Source organism: Pelodiscus sinensis, chromosome 3, assembly GCF_052426305.1.
Source record: "Pelodiscus sinensis isolate ZL-2025 chromosome 3, ASM5242630v1, whole genome shotgun sequence".
Classification (NCBI taxonomy): Eukaryota; Metazoa; Chordata; order Testudines; family Trionychidae; genus Pelodiscus; species Pelodiscus sinensis.
In genome coordinates this window covers 114,901,254-114,922,547 of record NC_143054.1, presented here as the reverse complement: position 1 = coordinate 114,922,547, position 21,294 = coordinate 114,901,254, and the positions used below count along the sequence as shown (strand labels likewise).

The 21,294-nt window shown below is 41.7% G+C and overlaps 1 protein-coding gene across 2 annotated transcripts in view; it reads right to left on the bottom strand.

Moving 5' to 3' along the window:
• TULP4 (TUB like protein 4) overlaps positions 1-21,294 on the bottom strand; it is a 276,958-nt gene that overhangs the window by 81,573 nt on the left and 174,091 nt on the right. Inside the window, exons 3-4 of one of the 2 annotated variants that reach the window (XM_075924530.2) lie at positions 13,627-13,755; positions 12,564-12,725 (exon numbers count right to left, since the gene is read on the bottom strand). The exons of the other annotated variant lie outside the window; for it this stretch is intronic. Of the exons in view, the coding sequence (XP_075780645.1) occupies positions 12,564-12,725; positions 13,627-13,755 (291 nt within the window). The remainder of the gene's footprint in view (positions 1-12,563; positions 12,726-13,626; positions 13,756-21,294) is intronic. 2 annotated transcript variants of the gene reach the window in all.

The following is a 21,294-nucleotide window of genomic DNA, read 5'->3' as shown; positions in this document are numbered from 1 at the left end:
TAGCAGCTGAAATCTGAGATGTAATAAGCTCTTCCTATAAATTCTGGGGCGTCTGTCAGCCTGTTGGCTGCCCTCTGCGACAGGACCCTGGTCCCAGCAGTAATGTCACAGATGTTAAACCTTTTCTCGGCAACACACTCACACTCACACTGCCCTGACTGTCGGCTGACAGCAGGTAAAGTCTCCTATCGCAAGGATGAGGAGAGGGAAACTGGTCTCTCCATCTGAGCTACTAGAGAGGGACTTTTCAGTCTGAAATTATCCCTCATAACCAGAACACTAGAGGAGGGTTAAAAAGTAAACAGGCAAACTAAAAGAAAACTGGTTTGATTATGTTTTTAAAAGCTCATGGTTTATTTTAGGATCTGATTCACTACCCTACTGCAGGGGTTCTCAAACTTGTGATACCGCAACCAGCCTCTCAGTTGCTTGCGACCCTCCTCTAATTTGTTTGCGATCCCCCTCTAAGTTGCTCGCGACCCCCCCAGGGGGTAGGGACCCACAGTTTGAGAAACGCTGCCCTACTGCATAGGCTATGGATTGAGTGTGATTCTTATCAGTGAGTTAATAGTGATGAGCACAATTTTGTGAGATGCCAAGGGTCTTCAATTTCCATTAAACTCAATGGGAATTGAGAGTGTAACCTATAGGGCAAAGTTTGTCTATGGTCATTGAAAATGTGCTGAAATGCAAGTAGGGAACAGGCTTCAGGTCCAAAGCTTAGGCTTCATATTAGCTAAAACTGATTTTAACATGAATCAATAAGCAGTATTAACAGAAATAACATAGGACGTAACCTTAAGTTGTGTATTAAATATGGTTCTGTTTTAACCGATTTTAGCAGGTACCATACGGGAGTTTTGGTAATCACAGAATTTGCACTGATGCAAATGAAAATTCAAATTAGGTTGGATATTAACAACCAGTAAAGAAGATGATGGTATTTGTATTTCGGGGGACAGAGATTTAAATATGACCGTATAAATAAAAATACAGTAAAAAGTAGAGTAAGTAATGTTGTTATAACTAAGTATAATAAAAAAGACTCATCAACCATGGAGATACAGTTAAGAGAAAGGATTATATACTCGTTCTTCTCATCCAGAGATATATCATTACTGGATGCACCATTATACTTTGAAATGTGAGCATAAACACAGCATGTGGTTATACAGTAAGTCCTATTTGCTTTAACCAATTATTTCATTTTAAATACAGGTCTTTAATTCTATCATTCATTGTGTCATTCACAGTTATACATTAAGTTGCCTATAACTGCTCTGGAGACACAAACCTGAAAGAGTTCAGTTTGCTTCTATTCCTAATCTTTAAACTATTAATAGGGAACCCATAAATCAAGGTTGCAAGGCTATCTGAGACTTTCCCAGGAGATACTCAGCACATTAGAGGAGTAGCCCCATATTGTGGGCTTCTGCATCTTCCCGTATTATTATAGTTCAACCTTGGATATTTGAAGGACTATAGAACAAGTAAGAAATTGCAGATAGTAAGAAATGTTGGTTCTACAGGTTGTAAGTCTGTACAGGTTGGACCTCTTTGCTCCGGCACCATTGGGACTTGACCAGTCCCAAATAACAGAATTTGCTGAACTAGGGGAGGTCTCCTGCCACCAGCTCCCCAGGCTGCCCCAGCGGGCACCCTGCCTCGTCTCCTCCCCACCCAACCTGGCTGGGCTGCTTGCTCAGGTGCTGCCGGCTCCATGGGCAGCAGAGGATCCAACTCCTGCCATAGGGCTCCAATCCCATGCATGCAGGGGCAGCTGCGGGGCTCCGGCCCCCACCCTGAGCTCCAACAGGCTGCTCTGGGGATCTGGCCCGTGCTGCCACAGGACTCAATTCCAACCCCACACTCACAGGGGGCTATCACAGTGCCTTGGCCTCGTGCTCAGGGAACTACTTTGGGGCTCTGGCCCCGGTCCTGCACTCCAAGAAGCTGCTGGAAGACTCTGGTCCCATGCTGGCTTGGGGCACGGACCTCAGCGCCCATCTCTGCTGTCAGGGGACTCTGGCCTGGTCTGGCGCTGCTGGAGACTGCCGGGGGGCTCTGGCTCTAATTTCACACTGCCCCCAGCTGGGCTGCTGACCCTGTTGCTCCGGCTGCCCTTAGGCTCCTGGGCTTTCTGATCCAGGAGCATCTGTGGTTCTGTCAGACAACAGATATTGCCGGACCAGAGAGTATCCGTTTTTGGAGATACAACCTGTACTCTAAAGCAGTGTTTCTCAACTTTTTTTTTTTTTTTTTTTTTTAATAAAATACCCCTTATTTAAAAAGCCAAAAAAGTACCCCCAGTATTTAACAGTTTTCAGACACAAATTTTTCCTACCATTGCAACACATTTGTTTAAACAACTTAATCGTAGCCGGGCGGGCGATGAAATTTTTGGGTATAAAAAGTACAAAAATAATAAAACTCTGTAAAACTTAAAACAAAAATTCAATTTTCTCCAAATTTCAGTTGTGTTGATATAACCCCCCTGCCTCCACGATGTCTCTCGAGTACCCTTAAGGGTACTCGTACCACTGGTTGAGAAACACTGCTCTAAAACACACATCTAGCAATTTTACTGCTGGGGGAATTCAGGGCCAAAAACTTAAACTTCAGTGCACAATAGTTTAAAATTCTGCACAGTTTATTCACCTACACAATATAACCATGCCAGCTTCAATGATTTTGGTAATTTATTTCAAATTACCTGTCAACAAATACGTTTGTAACAATACAGACAAAAAACCCAGGAAATATTTCTTTGACAAACATAGACTCATAGACTTTAAGGTCAGAGGGGACCATTATGATCATCTAGTCTGACCCCCTGCACAGTGCAGGCCACAAAATCTCACCCACCCCTCCTAGATTAAGCCTCTCACCTATATCTCAGATATTGAAGCCTTCAAATACTTTGAAGACCCCAAGATGCAGAGAATCCTCCAGCTGTGATCTGTACCCCATGCTACAGAGGAAGGCAAAAAACCTCCAGGGCCTCTGCCAATCTACCCTGGAGGAAAATTCCTTCCTGACCCCAAATATGGCCATCAGCTAAACCCTGAGCATGTGGGCAAGACTCATCAGCCAGACACCCAGAAAGTTCTCTATAGTAACTCCTATCATCCCTCCATTGACCTATTTCCCACTGATAATGAATGGTCAATTAGCTACCAAGATCATGTTATCTCATCAAACCATCCCCTTCATAAACCCATCTAGTTTAATCTTGAAACCAGATAGATCTTTTGCCCCACTACTTCCCTTGGAAGGCCGTTCCAGAACCTCACTCCTCTAATGGTTAGAAACCTTCGTCTAATCTCAAGTCTAAACTTCCTACTAGCCAGCTTATATCCATTTGTTCTTGTGTCCACATTGGTATTAAACTTAAATAATTCCTCTCCCTCCCTGGTATTTATCCCTCTAATATATTTAAAAAGTGCAATCATGTCCCCCCTCAGCCTTCTTTTGGTTAAAGTAAACAAGCCAAGCTCCTTGAGTCTCCTTTCATAAGACAGGTTTTCCATTCCTCGGATCATCCTAGTGGCCCTTCTTTGTACCTGTTCCAGTTTGAATTCATCCTTCTTATACATGGGAGACCAGAACTGCACACAGTATTCCAAATGGGGTCTCACCAATGCCTTGTATAATGGCACTACACCTCCTTATCCCTACTGGAAATACCTCACCTAATACATCCCAAGATCGTATTAGCCTTTTTCACGGCCATGTCATAATGGCGGCTCATAGTCATTCTATAATCAACCAGGACTCCGAGGTCCTTCTCCTCCTCCGTTACTTCCAACTGATGTGTCCCCATAATTTTAATAACATAAAATTCTTGTTATTAATCCCTAAATGCATAACCTTACACTTCTCACTATTAAATTTCATCCTATTGCTATCACTCCAATTTACAAGATCATCCAGATCTTCCTGTATGATATCCCGATCCTTTTCTGAATTGGCAATAGCTCCCAACTTTGTGTCATCCGTAAATTTTATTAGGACACTTCCACTTTTGGTGCCAAGATCAGCAATAAAAAGATTAAATAAAATTGCCCCCAAAACTGATCCCTGAGGAACTCCGCTAGTAACTTTCCTCCAACCTGACAGTTCACCTTTCAATATGACCCGCTGTAGTCTCCCCTTTAACCAGTTGCTTATCCACCTCTCAACTTTCATATTAATCCCTATCTTTTCCAATTTAACCAATAATTCCCCATGTGGTACTGTATCAAATGCCTTACTAAAGTCGAGTAACATATTCCTTACTAGCATATTAATTCAGAATGTTGAGTAATTAATTTAAACTACAATACAGAACTGTATTTCCCACATGTTGCAGAAGTACTGCAAAGTCTTGAAGGGGTCAGGATAAACAGAGGAGCTGAGGGAGAGTGAAGAAGCCTGGTAGTGAACCTGTAGGATTGCTGGGTGTAGAGAGAAAAAATATGAAACTGTTTTATTGAGGGAAGGGAGAGAGGGATTTTTAGGGTGCTGGGAGCCTCCCCCATTTAGATCCTGGCTGACCCAAGCCTCTCCCATTCAGTGAGGCACATAATCCCCTGTATCTGTGCCCTTGCATCCTCTACTCCTGTCTCCATGTGGCCTTGTACCTCCCCCCATCCCCATTCCTGAAGCCCATTTCTCATTCAGTCCCAGTTCAATGCTGTAACTCCACTAGCTCCTGAGTCTGTCCCCCCCCCCAGACTTTCTGAACCCCAGTCTGTGACCCTCCCCCTCCAGCAGTCCTACATGTCCTGTTTTGACTGTCTGGTGCATCCTCACCTGGCCCCACTGTGAGGAATGCAATCACTGGCTGCCTTCTCTTCTGACAATGCAGCAGCCCCAAGGAGGCAAAAGGTATAATTGCAATGCCTATTCAACAAAATGTATAGTCTACAGAGAAAAAAATTCTGCAGGGGACATGAATTCTGTGCATGCACAGTGGCACAGAATTCCCCCAAAAGCATGCAAGGTACAGAGCCCTACTGAACGAACAGGGCTCTCTGTGAGAGCAAGGATGCGCCTGCAATGCAGCCAGTTCTGAGATCAGAGACTAAATCTGCAGCACTTGCTCCCCTAATACAGAAAATGTCTGGCCTTAGAGAAATTTGCTTTGTACTAGACTGATAAAGGAATTATTTGTTTGTACAATCCCAACAATGAGGCCCTGATCCTGACTGGGGCCTCTAGGTATTACCATAGTATAAATATGAAGAAAAAAATACTACATGTATTGAAGGATAGAAGTGCTTTTGAGCTTCTGTAGAGAGATGGTCAGAAGATCAGCAAGGCACTATGGAACTATGATGCACTAGACCCTCTAGCATACTTTTTCAAAGTGTCCAATCACAGGTGTGCCTCAGTTTCTGAGTACCCAACTAGAGAAATCTTGGGCCTGATATTCAGAGATATTGATCAGGGACAAAAATCAATTAGTAAAGTTGTATATTTTTAACATTTTGATAATAAGTTGTCCATCTATTTTTATTTGAATTACCTATTTAGTTTGTAAGATCTTTTGGGCCAATGCCATTTCTCTGCACAGCCGTTGCCGGCAAGAGTAAGTCTCAGGTCCAACACCAGGTTCTTTAAGTACAAAACACGCTGCATGAGTATCTGTCAAACACAAGCTGTTTATTTCCTGACAGTTTTCAGCTGTACCCCTTAACTAAAAGAACAACATGATAGCAAAAGCGGCGTCTTACGTCCCTTCTCCAAGCTGGGAACTCCATTTCAGTTGCAGACAAGCGGGAGATCTAGGCTTCTGAGGAACTGGTACCAGAGTCCATCGGTGAAGTCCAAATTGCTATCCTGTGGTGCAGCTTTAAATACAATGTCTCTACCTTGTTTTGCAGTTTGGAAATGTCCAGGGGTTACTCATTACTTGTGGATATATGGCTTAGCTGCTAACTATCAATCTGGTACTACTTTTCCTTTGACCTTGTTTAGATGATCAGTACATCTGGGTAAACAAGATTGTTATGTGTTCCTGTCTTTATCTATAACTTGTTTTTACTACAATGGCACCACCGCTTATCTTAAATGGAAAGTGTTCCTAAAGGCTTGCTTCTGGCTCATCACATGTAGAACGAGGGAGAGGGAGGATGCGTGCCTCACCACCCCTGTGCTTTTACACATACAAAGTTCTTCCTCGATTAACCAATACAGCAGCAGAACAAGGTATGGATCCAAATATAGGCATATAGGACTTACAATATATACAGCTATATTGTGCACCAGTGCTCAGAAAGGAGAACTCAAGATGTTTAAGATATTATTAAGAATTTAAAGTTTGACTTTCTTTGCTCTATAAAACAAAATATGATGCTGAATCAGCCATGGTTGCTATGCAAATAGGGAAAGCAAGTCCTGGGGACAATAATGAATCGGAATGTAGATCTAAGTTTCTGTATGGTTACTGAAAACTACAGCAGAGATGCAAGTGTGCAGAACCGCAGCACTCCTGAACTCTGAATGGCTGAGACTATTAAGTTTCACAACAGAAGGTAATACAGGTTGACCCTCCCTATACCGTCACTCTCTGGTCCAGCAATATTCGCAATAGGGATGTTAAATTTAGGTCAATCAACTAATTAAACAGCCGATGGAATTTCCATTGATTACTCGATTAGTTGATAAGGGCACCTCCGCTTTTGAAATCCCACGGGGCTCTTGCACATTTCAAAAGAAAAGCACGTGGGGTGCACAGGTCCAGTGGAGGACTTAAGCAGTCTCCCATTAGCCCCCATGGTCCCTGCTTTTGAAATGTACATGAGTCCCGTGGCACTTCTGCTTCTGAAATGAAGCAAGAGCAGGGCAGAAGCACCAATAGTTTCCCCCCTGCACCCGTTCCCTTCCCAGCTGGTGCTGGGGGGGCAGCTTTTAAGCCACCTCCCCCCAGCATGGGCTCCTGCTCTCCCCAGGGTGCCGGACCAGAGAGGTTCAACCTGTATTGGTTGCACTGGTTAACCAGTACATCTCTCAATCTCTCCCACTCAAAAGTCCGCCACAGCCTTGCACTACTGCAAACTACCAAGGTTCCAAATGCTTTGCTTATTTTCTGCAACACTGGTAGCAATATAAATGGCTAACCGAGGCACCCAATCCTATCTGTTCAGTTACTGCCGCCTACTGTACTATAATGGAACTACTTGTGGTAGTAAACAATATGCCTGGTAATATCTACAGGACTGGAATCCAGATTTGCTAATTGCCTATATATTTATTTTCATATCAAACTGAAGAAAAAAAGTACATTATGATATTTGACATCAACCACTCCCACTTCCCCCCCACGTCAAACAGAGTATTAATAAGCCCTTGAATCTCCATCTGGCTTTTCTAGAGGAGGGGCCCCCAGGAGCTATGGGGAGCAGGGCCTTGAGGGAACAGGAAGAGCTTCAGAGGAGGGGCATGCCTCTTGGGGAGGTAGATTACCTGCGCCAATACAGAATCCCTCTCTTTAGCATAGGTAGCATCTACAGCAAAACAGCACTGCTGTAGCTTTTCTAGGGTAGATAAGGTGATAGGATTTAATACTGCCACTAGCTCCTGTAGTATCGGAGTACCTTCAGCATAAAACTTTTGGGAAGGCTCTGCGCCTCTTGACTCCAAGAGTGATGAGAGATTACAGCTTCTTTTCTCTGAAGGTCCTTAGAGATCCATATATCCTCACTTCTTTTCGATAGCAATATGAGATTATTGGGAGAGACAGACATGGTAGGGTTTTAGCTGCCTGTGCTGACAACACTCAGCTCTATAGCTCATTCTCAATTGATGCAAGCACCACCATTACTATACTGTTACACATCCTACTGGAAATTAGTTATTGGATGAAGACCAGCTGGCTCAAGCTGAACCCAGCCACATCTGAAGTGATGCTGACTGGGAACCGGCCAAGAAGCTGTCTCCAACTTCCAGAGAAGGTCTACAGTTCTCATTCATCCAAGTGGTGTGAAATCTTATGGTCTGCTGTATTGGGATGATGCCGATTGCAGAGCCCAGGATGGAGCACGAGAGAGCTGGGATAAAATGTTCTTGGCTGAGGGAATCAAGCTACAGAATAGTCTACCAGAGAGGATCATACACGTGAGTATGTCTGTGTTTAGGAAATGTTGCAAAACTTTTGAGAAAGCTATTCCACTATGACACAATATGAACATTGTCTTTTACGTCCAACTCCTGCCATCTCAATTAAAAAACAAAACAAGAGGACAAGTGGACTGCTGGTGAGTAGGACAAGTCATTGCTAACTGTTGGTGACAAGTGGGGGAAAGAAGTGCGTGGGTGAACTGAAGAAAGAGAGGAGGCCATGTGTGAGAACAGGAGAGGGAAGGAGAATAGATTAAAGGGCAACTGGGAGGGAAATGAGGCAAACATGTAATACTTCAAAATGTGGAACCTTCCCATATGTGCAAATTCCCTCTTCCCACAAATTAAACAGAACCCCTGGGAGGGTGGGTGAGTCTATATGTATAGACTTCCTTTGATATTAAACAAAGAGTCAGGTTTCCTCCTTTCTATGTTAAAAAAATTAAAAGAACATTTTGCAGTTCTTGCATAGAAAATAAAGGAAGTGGAGAAGGTAGAGTGGAGATGGAGCAGGGACAACACCAAAACTTCACTGAGGGAAACAGAAAAATTAAACCAAAAGATAAACCTTCATGGAAATTTACCCTTTACAGTGCACTGTATTAAAGATCACAGTATCATTTTGGGAAATATCTTCCAGGGATGCTTTCACTGTCAATTTTCATGAGTATCAGGTGGGAAAGGTATCAAGAAAATAGGGAAAATACACATTCAAAATTTGACATTTACCCGCTGCTTGCTATAGAACCAAGCGTTGCTGCACCAGGTAGCAGAGAACGCCCTGAAGCGACTGTAGAACAGAATATACTGTGGGCTTAATTCTGATCTCACTCACATGAGTATTAATCAGATATAACTTTACTGAACTCAATGAGTTACACAGGAATAAAACTGGTGTGAGGTCCAAATCCAGTCTTGTACCAATCCATGCCTATATGTGTAACAAAACCACAGTACAGTCCCTCCAAAGTGTTAACATATAAGCAGAGTCTGTTCATGTCCTTCATAATCACCTGGTCACAGTCTCTTTCCCTTGGATCTCATGTCAGTCCCTTCACACGGATAGAGTATTATATCGAAGTGTGTACGGAAAGCTACCCTCATCTGCACACCATCCCTGGATAATGCATGCAAATAAGCAGAATGTCAGCTAAATGTGCAAACATGGGGAATAAGTGGAAAACATCAGAATACCTGACAGCATTCATGCAGTGTCAACTCTTGGTTACTATCAAAGGATTTACCCACAGTAAAGATTTTCAACTCAGGTTAACTGATTTCTAGCTAACCTAAATTAGCTAACCCGGTTGTACATGCTAGTTTTGACATATACAAATCTTAAAGCTAATTTGAACTAACCGCCAATCAACTAACTTGTGTTAAAAACTCAACTGTTACTGGAGGCGATAGACAGAAGCTGAAAGACACCATGGAAAGGATAGTTTAGTCATCGAATAAAGCAAAGGACTTAGAGCTGGTAGATCTGCTTCTTGTTCATTTCCACTGACCTCAAGCAAATCATTTAATCCTCGTTCTTCAGTTTCCTCATCTTCAGAAAGGAAATGTAAAACTCTCAACACACTCATGAGGGGGTGTTGCAATAATTAATTCCTTACCCTTTCTTTGTAAAGTACTTTTGAGATTCCAGTCCTATGATTTTATGATTATAAGCAAGCTTTGTGGAAATACAAATGATTAATTATTATTATTATATCCCATTAACAATTCCTAGCAAGCCCAAATCTAATAATTTTTAAGGAATTATAAAGCACATAAATACAATGGTCTAATCCAAATAAAATGCAACTTCTGTCTCCATCCTCTCTCTCAGTGCCATATAACAGGTATATTAAACTATAATGAGGATGAACACTGTGGAAGAAAAGATTGTTCAAGGCTAGGTCTACACTGGGGCAGAAAATCAAATTAAGATACACAGCTCCAGCTACAACAATTATGTAGCTGGTGTTGACGGACCTTAAACCAATTTTTTGGGGCAGCCTCAAAGTGGGAGATCAAAGGAAGAAATTCTCCCGTTGACTTCCCTTACTCCTCATGACTCTGAGGAGTGCCAGGGTTGTTGGGAAAACTCTCAGCATTTGACTTAGCCGGTCCTTACTAGACCCGCTAAATTGAATCCTGGAAGATTGATCTCCAGAGTGTCTATCGTCTGGTAAGTATAGACAAGGAAGCAAGGACATGAGTTGAACAGTGAAAGAGCCATTGGATACGCTGCACATGAAAACCAAAGGGCCACCTCACTGCCCACTATAAATGACACCACAACCAACATGTTATGCTGCCTTTGGAAAGCAGTAATGAAGGTATATTCCATGGTTTAAGAAATCTCTCTTTTTTTTTTAGAAGATTGATTGTATCAGACCCTTGTCTCTCTCAGTCCTATTGTCAAAATTTGGTGAGTCCATTTGCTCGTTTAAAGAGATATTTGTACAACTATTGCACAGTTCACAGACACAGTCACTTTTAGGGCCGCCCTTACCCATACTCAGAACATGCAGTTGTGTAGGACACTTTTGGTCTTAAGGTCCACCCACCCTCTCTTTCTATCCCTGCTCTGTTTCCTCTGGAGGGGATCTAGTTAAAGTGAAAAAGCCTGCCAGACTTATTAGCAGAACACAGTGAAAGAGCCATTCAAGTGGTAAAGAAGCCATTTAACAGGAAATTGCCAGCCCCATGTATAAACTGTCAGTTTCTGAATTGACTGTGTTAGTCTAGAGGACCTTGGTTTAAAATTTGCTTTAAAAATATTTCATTAGTGTGTTGCTGAAGATTATAAAATCACATCTCTTAAAAAAAAGATCACCCTCCCCCCTCTCTGCTATCAGGCATAGGGGCATCAATTTAATAGTATTGTATAGAGTCCCATACATCCTAAGGGTGGCCCTGGTCACTTTTATTGCTTGTATCAATTGTGAAACTGAACGTTCTAATGACCAGTTAGACTGGTAACTGACTCTTTGCACATGCCTTACTCCAATTCTCTTGAATTCCTACGTTAATTGCACAAGCCAAATGTAACCCCCCCCCCCTTTCCTCCCTAGGTCACTCAGGAGCAGGCAACACTCACCTGTGCACCTGGGCTCCTGATGTTATTGATATTAAAGGAGATCATGAGTCTCTCAGTGGAGATGTTGGATAAGTGGAAATCCTCTATTCACCCTTCTGTTGCAGTCCCCTACTCCTAAAGGAATTCACAATTGGCCATGCCTCTACCTGGCGGGCCCCTGTACACACACTCACTGATGTGCATTGGGAGCCTCCAGAAATAAACCTATTCTAATACTAATAATCATCCCTGGCATGGATCTAACTCAAAAATACCAACTATAAATAATAAACATCTAATATACTTAAGTAAGACTTAACATACCTTTATTCAACAACTTAAAGAAACAGGGCTTAAACAGACTAGGGTCAAATATCACAATTCAAATCCACAGCGTGCAGTTGAATAAAATCAATTAACAAATATAGGATTCAGTAATAAATGAAACATATGTAACTGGCATTAACACGGACACCATTTACTCCACCCCTGAGGGTTCACTCTGGATTTCAGAGTATAGACACTTGTGTGGGCACCCTTGAAGAAATGCAGTTGGAGACAGCACTCTGTTGGTTTTGTGCATTAGGCGAGCCAAGGCACAACCCCTCTGAAGCTGTGAGCTAGCCCCAACCAATTGTCAGCAGCTCTGAGCTCTGATTCACTGGGAAGATCACTATGCCTCTCCTCAGACTCAGAGTCAGTCTCTCTGCTGTGCTCCTTCCCTTGCAAATATTTTCCCAAACAACAGACACACTTACAATTGCTTCACTGCAGGCCCTTCTCAGTCAGCTCCAGGCACAGCAAGAGTCTCTCCTCATCAGGGAAAAACACCAATAACCCCTGAAACAGCCTGCTTATTCAAAGCCCCAGCAGGCTCTCAGCAGCAGGCTTTAGCTTCCAGTAGCTCCTCCTGATCTGGAAAGAGCTCCACACCAGCAATCTGGCTCCTCTCTGCCAAAAATGGAGCTCATCACCTGCTCTCTCTGCACTGGGCACTCCTGGAAGAAAGCAGTTTCTCCCCTTTTTGCCAAGTCAGCCCGCGAGTTACAGTCTCTAAGGCTAGACTGCAGCACTATAAAGGTTAGAGGCTCCTTTAGTAAAGGAGGCCTACGCTACTTTTTTAATGAGGCCCCAAATGTTTCAGTATACCATGACTGAACATTGGGTTTGGATGACATAGTAATTTAGAATCACATTGTCCAATGCTTTTGTCTAGTCCATGAGAATGACCTTTTTAGGTAAACAATCATAATATTAGATGGACCTGGTTAGTCTCAATTCTAAGGAAATTATTCTTACAATGTGCTCGTTCTACTGTCTGTGTTGGCTTTTGATGCATTATTTAATGATACATGAATATGGATATTAATTGCCTTTCTATAAGTGTCATTACCTGCTGATCATCTGGAGTCCATATGCCACAGGTGATCTGACTCTCCAAGTTAATCTCTGAAGACCAATGTCTCTGTCCACTGACTGAACCAACCAGCACAAATCCATCTCTATAGGAGATGAGCGCTTGAGTCCCATCATGGCTCCACGTAAAGTCGCTCACCTTAACATATACATAGATAAGACATTAATCATGCAATAATGTCTAAGTTATTATAATTAAGGCACTATTCAACAGCACCAAATGAAGATAGGTTAGCCAAAGAGCTACAGAGTGGTATGTATTTTCATGACGTTTTGGTAAAATGTTAATGTGCTAGTTTCTTCTCTTATAGCAGCTTTGTGATTTCATGGATGTTCCCCAGAAATGAATAAGCAACAATATTACTACTTAGTATTTTCATATCACCTTTCGTCTGAAGATCTCAAAATGATTTTCAAATGTTAAGTTCACCCTGCAAGAATTAGTATGCTCATTTTATATATGATTTATTATGGAGAAGTTTAACAAGGGATTAATAGAAGATGTTTTAAAACTTGCTTAGAATAATGCATTTTGTATCACATGGCAATGGAAATCAGAAGCGGTCTGCAGGGTAATTAATTCAGGGTTTAGCAATTTCACATTGCCCCACCAGTGAAAAACGCATTAATATATTGAGAACCAAGAACAAGATTTTTTTTTTTAAAGTCTTGATATTGTTAACTAGATACAGTAAAATAATAATAGAAAAGCTATTCTTTTATCATGCTCCCTTTGAGTGAAATTCACTCGTGGTTCACTTAAGTCCTACGTAAAACTCTGTTTTGAGGTCTTAAATAGAGCATGAATCTTGTCCTGGCTGTCTGCCTCATGGCAAATTTCATTCTGTTTGTAAAGCCCAAGCAGTTCCATGTATCAGGAATCTCTATGACATTCTCTGTACAGTCATTTCAATAAAGACATTTTTTTCTTTTTTAAAAAAAAAAGGAAGACTTCACTTTGCATTTTTATCTTGTTTATTCTGAACCTTTTCTCTAATGATTTAACTGTTCTTCACTGAAGAGAAAATGTTCATACCAACCTGTGCACCACGATCATTCACAAGCTCCACAGACCATCTGCCTTCATATTGAATCCAAACAAATATTCCTCCATCTGCATCGCAGGTTGCCAGTTTCTGGAATGGTTCATTCCATCTCACCAGTACAACCTGAAGAGATTCCAAACAAATGCAGCATTACCATGACTGTGTAAAGTGTTAACAAGTGTTTCACAAGAGATTCAATTAACGAATATGGCAAATAAACAATGCCACATTTAAATTCTGAATAAGATCTACAAAGCAGTAATTTTCTGCATAATGGCATGCAGCTCTCAGGAACAGCTGGACATATTTTATTATAGGACTTGTTTTATTATGGCTGTCAAGCAATTTAGAATTCTCCCAACTGTCAGGTCTTTTTGGAAAGCATCAGATACCTCTGAAACTAACAAAAACATGTTGTATGTGGTAATCCAGAATTCCACTACAGAAAGAGTAAACATGTCCTCAGGTCCCTGTACAATCTGCCTCTCTCAAAACACTTTCCTCTGCCCCTCACTTCAAAGGCTACCAGACTCCCTGGGCCAAACTCTCAATTCTACTGACAACTGTGGAGCCAGGCCCCCTTTCACCAAGATTGAATCTAGACCCCTTCATCAACAACCCTTTTAAAACTAGCCGGAATTCCTAATTGATGAGAACTATGAACATAATTTGCAGAGGAAATAGAGGGTTTGTGTGGCTCCTTCCTTCTCACATTAAAGAAGTCTGTATTCTTCCTACAGGATTTAACCAAGCTAAAACCCTGCTATGACTGGTCTCTCATTTATAATTTGCATGAAGTTAACAAATGAAGCCACTTGGGAGGCTGCAATATACACCTGAAATGAATCATGTCATCTTAATGTTTTGAACAGAAATTATCCTTCAAAAACATTTACCTCCTGCTCTGACCTTTCACACTTTTTTTCTGATTTAATTTAGTTGAGTGGACACTCAGAGGCTAAGATGAATGCCTGCTGAATTGTAAGACAGAATTCATCAGTCTAAATAAATAATCTTCATTTCCCAAACAGAATGATTGTTTCCTGAAATTTGGTTGTTCACTAAAATGGAATAATGCTCTTGAAGGTCCCCATCCTACATCTGATTCTGCTCAAAGGATCCTTGCACCCACAAGGAACCCCACTGAAATCAGAAGTCCTGTATAGAGCCAGGATCAGGACCTAAATCTGCAACATTAGGACTTCAATTTATGAGGTACGCTAAAATACTGTACCCAGTTTATGGATTGTAAGGGTCAGATGTTCAAGTAGTGTCAATCAACACAATTTTCCATTTTTGAAGGATCAATTTGTAGCTACTGAAATAACCCACTAGAAATTGTCTCTTGGTGCTCTATACAGGGCTCTTGAGTAAAGGCTGTGGGGAGAAGTGGGTGTGGTGAACCTCTTCCTTGCTCTCAAACAGCAGAGCAGAATCCCTCTAAACACACTGGAAAAAAAAAAAAGCACTAGACCACACATCCTGCTAGAATAACAGCCTCTCACCACAGCTCGAAGTGGCTTTTCTGGAAACGATGTCCAGGCCTCAGCAGGACAGCTTCTCCAATGCTGTCAGGCGCATAGATGACTTATGTTTAGACAAGCAGTAAGTAGCACATTGCTCTAGGCTGCTATGAGCCACCCTCCGCTTGGGCTGGAGTACAGTTGAAACTGTTCTGCTGCTCCCTTTTGTGCCACTCCAGCAAAGGAGGACCACAGTGCAAATATACATCGTGTTGTATCATATAAATCAAGCATGTATAGATCAATCACTTAATTCACATTGGGGTGAAATGCAGAAACCACATTGGGCTGGAGTTCTCAATACTTTTTTTATTTCTGCCCCCCTCTCCTTCCCTGAAACATGCTATAAAAATTACACAGCCCACCTGGGTAACTGGTTTTTTTTGTATATCCAGCAAATTAAAAACCAGGGCCAGTGTTAGGGAACAGCAAGTAGGGCCACTGGCCAAGGCCCCATACCACAGAAGGTCCCTTAAAGCTACTCAACTTTCTGCCCTGGGCCCCCCTCTGATTTATTTTGGCAGCCCCTCTGAAACCTGCTTGTGGTCCCCGCAGGGGCCCAGATGCCTGGTTGAGAACCTCTGATGTAGTAGAATGTATCAATGATGCTCAACAGTATTAGGAAGGAGATCAACAAAATACCTTCTTTAGCAACTAGATAACACTGTAAGGACCTGCTCTTCTGGGGTAAGGGATATTTACAGCTCCACTGATTTTAAATTGAGTTATGGGTGCTCCACATCTCTAAAAATCAGGCTCTTAATGCCTAGACAGCACTGTGGTGGGACTTTTCATAGACAAGACAAACTACAAGGAAAACGTAGGCACAGAAAATAAACTAATTACTGTAACAACATTATAGTTCTTATTTAATCCAATAAAAGCCTGGGTTAAGATGATTCTGCATTTTAAGATCACTCTATTAAGCACAACTCTTCAGTATTTGAGAAAGGACATGATTTTATAGATCACACTTACTAATAGGCCTGCGGACATGAGTGAAGGGCAAAGTGTTAGTGATCTTCTAACAAAGTAACTTGAACCTCTAACCCAGCAATCCTGGAAAACAGGGTGTGCCAGATTAAAGATTTTGCTGGACCAGGGAGGATGCTGTGGGGTCTGGCCATGAGGGGATGGAATACTTCCCCGCTGCCCTGATCCTGGGGGGGGGGGGGGAGGGGGGGGAAGGGAACACATGACTCCATGCTCTCCGACGCTGTTGCTAGAGGAGCAGCAGAGAAAAATCTCAGGGGAAGCAGCTCTGCGCACTGCCATTTCCCCAGCTAGGGTGAAGGAGTAATAGCAGCATGCAGGCGGCTTCTTCCTCCGTAACATGGGTGTTCCCAGATTAGGGATACCTGGAGTACGGAGGTTTATGTGTATATGTGCTTTCTTTGAATGTGATACACTGTCCAAGATTTCATTTTTTAAAGACATTAGGACCATGTATACTCTAATATACATAAACCTCTAGTATACCCAAACTATCCAATCTAGTAACTTTCTGGCCAAATCTCTGCCTGATGTGAGTTTCCACCGTCAAAATACCAAAGAACCTCTGACATTTAGAATCAAACTCACTACTATAATTACAAATGAAAGTAAGGCAATGATTTCATATGTCTGGTGGTAGCAAGCTCAAGAACAATTAATTTTTGTGACAGCATTTTATAATCCAACTTTTTTAGAACACAGAGCAGATGTTCTCATTTTACAAGATTATGTTGAAGAAGTTTCCTTCATTTAAATTTAACATCTGACCACAGAGGCTGACACCACAGCTGCTCAAATATCTCCAATTTTATTTAGGCACTTGCTTGTATTTATGAAGAAAGATTGCCCAGACCATTCAGGTGACTTTTGAATCAGCTAAAATGTATGAAAACAAAGGTGAATCTTATCCCAAGGAAATAGCCAGAGCAAGGCATTTAATACACCCCATTGCAATGCAAAAGCTTTACTAACAGCCCAACATCTCAGGGTATATCTAACACTGCAATGTAAGTAAGCCCTAAGTCCTGACTCAATTCAGGCTCAGACCCTCCACTCCCTATAGGGTCACAGAATGCTGGGTCCAAGCTTTGAGCTAGTGGCATGTGTGTGTGGATGGAAGGCTGGCTAGGCTTGAGGCTAAGTTTCAATACTGGGCTTCTGTTGCAGTGTACACATACCCCCCACAGAAATCCCAAGCTTGTGTTACCCTTTACTATTCTCCCGTGAGCTTTCTGGGCCCAAAACCTCAAGGGCAGGGGTGGGGAACCTCAGGCCTGGAGGCCAAGTGTGGCCCCTAGCTTGTCTGGATCCAGCCCCCCGAGGCTCAGGGCTCCCTCCAGCTTTGGGGAGCCAGCGCTGGTGCTCTAGCCCCTTCCCCCTGTGAGACCAGACCATACAAAATCTACTACGCTGGCCGCCCCAATCTCTGGTGTGCTTGGGGAATGTGGGAAGTGTCTTTCTCCTTCGTCGGGGCCATGTCAGTGAGGGGCAGGTTTGGTTTTTTTTGTTTTTTACTTCTCATCCCCTGACATTTTTCTGTGGGTCAGTGGCCCCTGACACAAAAAAGGTTCCCTACTTTTGCTCAAAAGCATTTACAATTTGGGTCCTCATACTGCTACTCATAGCTAATAGTTTTGGTTTTGGGAGTTTTTTTGGGAAGTTCTAATAGGGATAAAGGCAGAAAACAAAACAAAAAGAAAACACAAAAACAAAACCACAACAGGAGTCCATCCATGGACTTTAAGAAGTTTTGGATCAGGTCATTTTCAGTATGGGTCTCTACAATGTATGATGATGACAAATTTGTTTGAAAAGTAAAATACTGAAAATGTTCCATAGTTTTATCTTTAACATCAACTTCATTTTGTTGGCTTACATTTAATTAATATTGACAGCACTAAAAACCCTCCACAAAAAACTGACTGCATTGTTATGATGACATGAACACAATAGAATCAGCAAAAAGGAAAGCCTTTGAAAATCTTGTTCATACAGTATTACAGCTTTCTTGTCTTTACGATACATCTTTTGCTTCTCTATTATAAATTAAAATTTCACACACTGATGCAAGGATTTAAGGTCACTTTTCTAATAAGAAAAATCAACAACAGATATTGTAGAGCCCAAACTCTAGTGCAAGGCTCTATACGGGTAAGGAAATTTTTTTTTTAAACATCCTTGTTTATCTTGATCCCAAATATGACTGGCAGGGATAAAATATACTCCCCTTCGATTTTTATTTCTTTTTTTTAAATCAACATGTAAATATACAGTTTATTAAGGTCTAACTTAATTTGTGATGTTGCAGAAATTGCAGATCCCAAAATATTATATTCCCTTATTTTGCACAGTCTGCAATTTTGCATACTTTTTGAAATTTGCAACAGACACTTCTCCACCCCCAGTGAGTACAGTAGAATCCCATTTACCTGAGCTGATAACGACGGATGTTCCCACTTTCAGCCCCACTCATGAATGACTGTAGTATAATTGCAGCAAAATGTCTAGTTGTGAAAAAGATTAGCAGGCATAACATTGTTTATACTGTTCCGAATTTTTGTTCTTAATAGGACTTTTCCAAATGACCACTTTTTCTCCAGCTTTTTCAAATTACTGCAATTAATAAAGGTCCATTATTACTTTTTTGCAATTTTCCATGTCTTTTATGCAACTCAGCTGTGTATTAGTTGACAATCATCCTTCAATTCAAGTAGAGCCTTATTGTTTATTAAACAAAAGATGTGCCGCATATCAGTCATTATGATTCTTTATATTCCGATAGCACCTACAGGCCCCCAGATGATTTTCTTGAAATCTGTTTTTATTTTCTTGGCGGTGTGTGTGATGAGTCATTAACCTTGACTGGTACAGGAGAAGGAGCTCTTGCCACACCAACCATGGAGAAGAGGGACAGGACCTGTGCAAGAGGACAGGACCTGTGCTGTTAACCAAGTTACGAAGAGCTGCTTTGCAATCCATACACCTCACATACAGCCCTTTACTTTACTTTACCGTGTGTGAGAGATTTGTAGCCAGATATAGCCATCAACAGGGCTAAGTTGGGGAAGCCTCTGCTCAGACAACTTTTCCAGCCAAACCACCTGCCCACGCTATAATAGTTACACTAATTTTACACTTCCACTGAATACTAAACAGTAGCAAATTAAACAGCAATATACAGTCATTCTCTGGCTTAGTTACATTTTACATGAAATACTGGGACAAGCCACCTACTAATTTGGCACAGTATCCTTAAAAAAAAATCAGTATTTCTGATTAGTACCTGATAGAAATTGTACTCCTAAAAAAAGTTAATAATTTGGCTATCATTCCTGAGACAGATGTACACAGTATTGTCATGATTTTATTGTGAATCTTACAATATTCTTTGTCTTCTTTAAAGATCCAATCTTTGGAGTCACACGAAGAAAGGAAAATCTCAAGGCTTTTTTTTGTTTGTTTTGTTTTTTAAAGAAGTTTCTAGCTCTCCTAGTTCTAGAGAAAATCTTGAAAACATGAATCTTAAAGGATCAAAGAGAGACCAAATTTTATTTTTTAAAACATCTTGTGATTTTTCAGCCAAAATTATTCCACTCCATGATACCGAAATCTTTGCGGTTTGCAACACTAAAATATACTTGAAAGCTATGTTTTCAGTTCTGCACAAGCATGTAAAATTTATTCCAGATACACTTTCAATAGGCTCACACAAGTCTTGAACCATCCTTGCTATTTTTACCATGGCACAGCCAGGTGTGCAACACCCATGCGCCACCCCCAGACCCCTGCTTCCACTCTGCAGCCCGCTTCCAGGGGCTAGAGCTATGCCACTGGCACTCCAGAGCTAAAGGGGATTGTAGCAGCCCTGCCCACTCTGTTTCCTGGCACTCTGGGGCTGTGGGCACTAGTCTGGGGTGAGGTTTAGTGGCTGCAATGGGGGGGCCTCAAGGCTACACTGGGGGGCAGAAGGGTTAGAGCCTCATGTTGAAGGGGTAGAGCAGATGGCTTCCTTCCCCAGCCAGTGGTTCCCGTGTCACCAGCTGTGTTCAGTGTGATACTAACTCGTAGAAACAGATACCCCTGCTTCATCAGGCTTACAAACTAAGACATCGCTTTTGCAGTTTAATATATGCAATCAGGCCCTCATCAATTTTAATGCAGTCAGCAGGGTCCACATGTACAGTTCAATTTAAGACAAGTTAGTTTAAGAGAAAATATAATAAACTGGTGTAACAAAAGTAGAAGGAGAGAGAACAGCTATGTGTATTATTTGTAGGTTTGTTTTTTTAAAAGACATAAATAAGCAAGAGACACAATGATATCAGTAATCCCTGCCGGCCATCTGTCTAGCCATTATCAGCTGGCAATTTATTGTAGGCGTCACAAGCAATCCAAGTCATGAAGAGAGATGATACAGAATCATCCTTGCTTCCTACAAAATGGAAACAAGTTCGGGAAAGTCAAGATGGTACGTACAGATTAGCAGGGCTCGACAAATCAGTGAATCTACTTGCCCGTGGCGAGTAGATTTCAGCCAGTCTCCCCGTTCACCAGCGGCGCGCGCATGCACAATGCAGGTCTGGCGCATGCGCAGTGCGGGGCTGGCGAGTAGATTTCACCGTGGTTTGTCAAGCCCTGCAGATTAGACAAGTGTATATATTAGACAAGGTAATATATATTTATTGGGCTGCCTTCTGTTCGTGAAAGCGACATGCTTTCACACTTCACAGAGTATTTTTTTAGGGCTACTGTAATAAATGATACAAGTTGGTTTGCATCATCCAGTCCTTAGATTTGTGATTACATATGGCAAGGCGGACAAATGTCAAAATTTCCAGAGATAGACTTGCAATGACCAAAACAAAGACATCATGGTACTACTGCCCAGTTACACATTTATTGTATGCGTGGTGTTGTGTTTATTTTTAGGGGAAAAAACAGTTTACATCTCCTCTCCCACACTCTTACAAAATGAAGATTACCATAAAGTCACTGAATCATAGAATATTAGTGTTGTAAGAGACCTCAGGAGGTCATCTAGTCCAATCTTCTCTTAAAGCAGGACCAAGCCCAACTAAATCATGCCAGCTAGGGCTTTATCAAACCTCCCCTTAAAATCCTCTAATTGATGGAGATTCTACCGCCT